Genomic DNA, 6,183 nt, shown 5'->3' with positions numbered 1-6,183 from the left:
GTATTGTTTTTTATTTTATTTAATTTTATCTCCAATTACACTTTGGCTCTATTTAATTTACTTTTATTTATTAAAGTTATGGTTCATTTTTTTTTTCAGAAATGATTCTTTTTATTTATTCCTTTCGTTTATTTATTTTTAGTTATGCACTGATTATTTATATTAATCTATATTAGTTTATTATATTAGTTTATAACACTGTCTTATCATTGTTTGATAATTTGTAAATTGTATAAAAAAACAAAAATAAAATAAAAATATGTATTTATGAGGATATTTTATTGATAAAGAAAAATGACATATATTTATAGTGATCAGATTTTATAATCTTTTAAAATGTTCAAAAGTATTTCAATAAAGAAAGAGTTTTTAGGTTTTATTTAAGTGCGTTAAGATCAAACTAGTATAAAAGTTTTTGTAATTAGGAACAGGATGAAGGGTAGAAATGGTAATGGGGCTAAGAAAGCTTTTACAAAGTAGATGATTATTTTATTACTTCAATATAAGGCCTAAATTACAATATTCATAAATCAAACTTGGAATTATTTTGATAACGGTAATAATGATTATAATAATTTCTTTGCCAATAAATAATCAATATTTTAAAATAAATAATAATTATGATTATATCCATATATTTTATGATAAATACTCAAATGCATAATTAATGTTACTTTTAATGTTTGTGATGAATTATCAGAAATAATGAAATTTAATTTTAACTCAATTTTACAAAATTTATGTAATACAACAAAATTTATTTTATTTAAATATTATAAATTAATCTTATTTTTTACTTATATAAAATCACCAACTATTAGCAAAATAGTTTTCAGTCAATAGTAACAAAAATGACCATTGACTCAACCCCTCTGTTGGTGTTCTCTTTTCCTTCTTTGATTATCTTATTTGATATTAGAGGACTAACCAATCATCACTACGTTAACAAATACATCAAAATACAAATTGTAAGTCAAGAAATGATAATTATAATATAACCACATAAAATATTAATATGTAAATAAAAATATTATTTATAATTATATGTATATTCTGACACTTTCAAAATATTTGTTTTTAAGATCCATAATAGAAAACAAATACAAGAGAGGTTATAATGAGAAATGAAGAATGAGGATAATTAGTATGCCATAATTAAAAAAAAAAATCATTTAACCAAATTAAAAATGAATTCAAATTCAATGTTTGAAAAATGAATTTCCTATTAGGTCCTTAGTTACATGAAACCACTTATTATGTCAAATTAAAGATAATGTGGAAATGGTCTACTATGAAATTAAGAAGGTAAATCTTAATTTAGGATACTAATCCTTAATTCGTGTATATAGTTTTAAGAACTCCTCCATAGTATTCAGTTATCACACTAAATGAAAGTGATATGGTAGAAATTATGTATAAAATTAATTTAAACTAAAACTTTTATTCACTAAATAGAAAATGAAAAGTATTTTTATTTAATTTAAAAATACTCTCAAAAACTTAATTTTTTATACGTTATGATAGTGTTATGTTATTTATTTGGTTGAATATGAGTGTTCTTTAGTAATTATCACAAGAGTTTAATGTTGAATTTTTATTGGGTGTAAAAGTTGAGTTAGATAGTGCAAATGGTTGCAGAATTTTGAACTATGTGGTGTTTAGTGAGGTAAACTAGGAGGACTAAACCATAACAAGACAACAAATTAAATGATACTTGAGAGGAAACAATTAGATTAGTTTATTTTATTTTAAAATGTTATGAATAAATATATAAATAAAGAATATATTTAAAAAAAAATAGTGGGGACCATTGTGCATGCCAATATAAAAGGGTAAAAAGAATGAATTGTAGGAGGGTTGAAGGGCCAGGGTGAAAATAAAAAGAAAAAGAAAATAGTGGGGGTGACGGAAAAAAAAGCAATTTCCGGAATTAGTAAGTAATGACCGGAAAACCAGAGTGAGAAATACAGAAAACCGCCTTATGTGAATGTATTGAGTTGTGTGTTTCTCCAAAACCATTAATACAACGTTGTTTGTAACTCAGAACACCTTATGTTCCCTCCATTTTCCATTTTTCTCTCTAGTTTCTTCACTTAGCCATGAACCAATAGCTGCTACCTTTCGCACACAGAGTAGGAAAGAGTTTCATTTCTATCATATATGGCTTACCACAACCCTCAAGACCTTCCACTCCACCATTTCACTGACCAACAACAACACCATAACCAAACTCTCACTGACGCATCTCTCCTCTCCGACCCTACCTCCAAACCTCCCTCTGATCCTCACCAACCAGCGCCAAATTGGCTCAATAACGCCCTTCTCCGCACGCACTACACCAACAGCACCACCACAAACAACAATAATGACAACAGCAACTCCGACACCAACGTTAACGCTGCCAACAACAGCGGCACCAACTTCCTCAACCTCCACACTGCGGCTACTGACTCTGGCCAATGGCTGGCGCGTCCGATCCTCCACCGCAACCAGAGCGAGATCATCGACGATGTCACGGCAGCAGGCGACTCTGCCATGACCGGCGCCGGATCCGGCGATTTGAAGAGCGAGGCGGCAGCAGTGGAGGGCGGTGGAGACGGCCTGATGAACTGGCAGAATGCGAGGTTTAAGGCGGAGATTCTATCGCATCCTCTGTATGAACAGCTTCTGTCGGCACACGTGGCATGCCTTCGGATCGCCACACCGGTGGACCAGTTGCCCAGGATAGACGCTCAGCTCGCACAGTCCCAGAATGTGCTCGCCAAGTACTCTGCTTTCGGACAAGCCATTGGGGATGACAAGGAACTCGATCAGTTCTTGGTATTTTCTTACTTTCTTCCCCAATTTCACCCTTCTTTTTTTCCCTTTTTCGGATTAATTATTCATTATTAATTTATTATTTTTTATTATTCTTCTCGTTATTATCCCCTCCCGTCTCTCTCTGGTTGTTGTAATTGAGGACTTTCGCTTTTTCCGCAGCAAATCTAATTTTAAATTAGCTATTTGAATTGTTGTTGAAGACATGAAAAAGGTTTCTTGGCCAAGTATGTGTTGTTCCTGGACAGGAAGTGAAACGGATGTAGTTCCTTCTTTATTAGAGAATGAAATTATTTAAGTTATGTCAGATGTAGAATGATTGTTATTAATTAAAAATAAATAGTTTGGAAACGTTCTTCTAATGTTAGTTCTTGAGCTATCTTCATGCCAAATTTCACATTCGGAATATAACCCTGAATTCAGATGATTTTGCAGCCGAGCCTTCTTATTCCATATGCTTATCATGGATCTTAAAAATATACAGTGTTATGTTCTTTATTTTGTCATGGTCTGTGATTATTTCCAGCTTTATTTACTATGGAAGATTTACAATTAACGATTTTTATATATTTTTTAAATTCCTGCTGCAGTCCTCCTATGTTCTGTTGCTCTGTTCTTTCAAAGAACAGCTCCAACAACATGTCAGGGTCCATGCAATGGAAGCAGTAATGGCTTGTTGGGAGATTGAGCAATCCTTACAAAGTTTAACAGGTACTACTATACTCTTTTTAGTGATTGTTACATCTCAACATCAAAATAAGGATTGGTTGCATGACAAGTTGGAATAACTTCATTCTAGTACCCTCAACTATGTTCAGGCTATCAATGAACCAACCTGTAATTTACTCACCTAATAAACACAATATTCTACCAATTTACCTCAGTTTTCTTTAAAGCTGTAGATATTTTTTTTTAGCACAAAAACCCGGGTCTAAAATTTTTAATCACAATTTTAACGGGAAGAAATCTCGAATATTATTTTATACAAAAATAAGAGTATCATGTGCTAGCTGCTGCAGTGCGTGATTATCTATTCGGTCCCGTGTCTGGAACTTGGGACTAGAGTCGTTTCTGCCAATTAATTCAGGCTCGGGCAATTGATATTAATTCAGATTCAGGGTACTTAAATTCTCGAAATCAGTGATCAGTAATTTTACTGGCGGTGGGTTGTAACCTCATTTTTTAAATTTTCATAGAAGGTCAAAGTATCAGTCAATATTTCAGTAATAAATGATATGTAAGTCCGTAATGGTTGTTGGACCGAGAGGAACATGGCTACAAGGATTAAAATTTCCTTATGTTTTCACATACAATGTCTCTGGGTTGGAAAACTTAAAATCTTTGCTTAACTTTATTAAAATTGAAACATATATAGCCAAATAGAGAAGAATATACCAAATCCCTACCCTTTGTCTCAGATAGAATGATGACAATTTCTGAATTTGAAGAAAGCATTGAAGGCTTTAAAGTGCATAGCCCGTTGTCTGATATTTTTGGCACCTTATGCCGAACCATAGTGTGCTTTGAATATTACATGGTGATGAGGCTTTTGGTTAGATTAGCTAACTTTTTGTGCAGAAATAAACAGCAAAAGCACACGACTCTTATAAAGTGATGATTTTTTTTCACATGGTAAATGATTGAACAGGAGTTTCACCCGGGGAAGGTACGGGAGCAACAATGTCTGATGACGAAGATGAGCAAGTAGACAGTGATGCCAATCTGTTTGATGGTGGTTTGGATGGTCCCGATAGCATGGGATTCGGTCCTCTTATTCCCACAGAGAACGAGAGGTCCCTCATGGAACGTGTAAGACATGAATTGAAGCACGAATTGAAACAGGTAAAGGATTAAATGCAAATAGCTTTTAAAAGTCTGCCTAAGAGTCCCATCGTTTTGAATCTCCTTCCACGTTTTTGACATCAATTATTTTTTTTTGTTTTTCTTTTTAATTATTATGTAGGGTTATAAAGAGAAAATTGTGGACATAAGAGAGGAAATTTTACGCAAGAGACGAGCTGGGAAACTTCCTGGTGACACCACCTCTGTCCTTAAAGCTTGGTGGCAATCACATTCCAAGTGGCCTTACCCTACAGTAAGAACTCCATATTTTGACTCAACTGATATTTTATTTTTTAAAGAAACCCCATCAAATAAATATGCACGAATCTGAGAATAGGAACAAAGATAGATGTCCCTGTACACATTTATTATTAAATTCAAAGCAAAGGAATGAAAATTTCAAACATTTATCTTAGTGGAATTGACCGTTGACCAAATGACCTTGCTTAGTAAACTTAGTATATGCTGTTTAGATGTTCCTATTCAAGCTACTGCAGGAGATGTTTACAAGTGACCCTTTTAAAATTAATAAACATTGTTTCATGTTGTTACTCATGTTTGATTGTGACATGTTTTTTTTTTTTTCTCAGGAGGAGGATAAGGCTAGGTTGGTGCAGGAAACGGGGTTGCAGCTAAAGCAGATCAATAATTGGTTTATCAATCAAAGGAAGAGGAACTGGCACAGCAATCCCTCAACTTCCACAGTGTTGAAGAGCAAGCGCAAAAGGTATTCATGTTAAAAGTTGTCATTTCATTAATTCAGAATCTGCAGGAGCTTTGTTTGAAAACCAATCTTAATTTTAAAGAAGCAATGCAGGTGATAATAGTACTGATCATCACATGTAAATGCAAGAAAACTCACTCTACTCTGTTCGTTCGTCTCTGCCGTCAATCATGGTGCGTGACAAGGAATTTAAGTGAAGTCAAAACGATTAAAAGTTCACATTTTGCTCTGCTCAAGGAACAGGTCAACACAGAAGAGGAGTATTAAAGTCTGCAGTGTACGGTGATGCATCGAATTTAGGAAGTTCAATTAGGAATTATATACCGATATCAAAATGGATAACTCCATGGAGCATGATTTTTAGTCTCATTGTTAATGTTTGTGAAATATATAATAGTGAGGGGTTGTGGGTGTATAGTAATAATCTGAGCATTTTTTTTTCTTCAATCAAGCTAGTTTTGTTGTTGTTATTCTTAAAATGAGTATTTTACATGGAGCTTGGATTTTTTTTGTTCTTAAAATATTGTTCCAGTGGTTAGTAAAGAAAGAATATTGAAAGAAGAAAAGAAAAGATATGAATGTATTTGAAGCAAAAATTATTACAGGAATTATTATTAGGAGGAATATGGAGTTTTCAATCTGTGAGTTGGCATTGTATTGTATCGTATTGGGTTGTCGCTCCATGATCAAGTGACTGTAAAGTCATAATCATGAGATGGAATAACTTGGTGAAATTTGAAGGGTGAAAAACAGAGTTCATAAATTCTTAAGAATGTCTGGTTGGAGGGTAAATGTTAGTG

The 6,183-nt window shown here is 33.2% G+C and overlaps 1 protein-coding gene across 3 annotated transcripts; it reads left to right on the top strand.

The window, feature by feature from the left end:
• Positions 1–2,160: 2,160 nt before the first annotated feature.
• On the top strand, positions 2,161–5,904 carry LOC106762254 (homeobox protein knotted-1-like 3). 3 transcript variants are annotated; one of them, XM_014646047.2, is made up of 6 exons: positions 2,161–2,820; positions 3,408–3,528; positions 4,466–4,659; positions 4,781–4,912; positions 5,250–5,386; positions 5,477–5,904. In XM_014646047.2, the coding sequence occupies exons 1-6, from the start codon at positions 2,161–2,163 to the stop codon at positions 5,478–5,480; spliced, it is 1,248 nt and encodes a 415-aa protein (XP_014501533.1). In that variant the 3' UTR covers positions 5,481–5,904. The 3 variants fall into 3 exon arrangements, with proteins under 3 accessions (XP_014501533.1, XP_014501532.1, XP_014501531.1); XM_014646046.2 differs by having other exon boundaries at positions 5,469–5,904; XM_014646045.2 differs by having other exon boundaries at positions 5,466–5,904.
• Positions 5,905–6,183: the final 279 nt, after the last annotated feature.

This window comes from Vigna radiata, chromosome 5 (genome assembly GCF_000741045.1).
Source record: "Vigna radiata var. radiata cultivar VC1973A chromosome 5, Vradiata_ver6, whole genome shotgun sequence".
NCBI lineage: Eukaryota > Viridiplantae > Streptophyta > Magnoliopsida > Fabales > Fabaceae > Vigna > Vigna radiata.
Note: the sequence above shows the minus strand (reverse complement) of the source record. Positions and strands in the feature narration are given on the sequence as shown.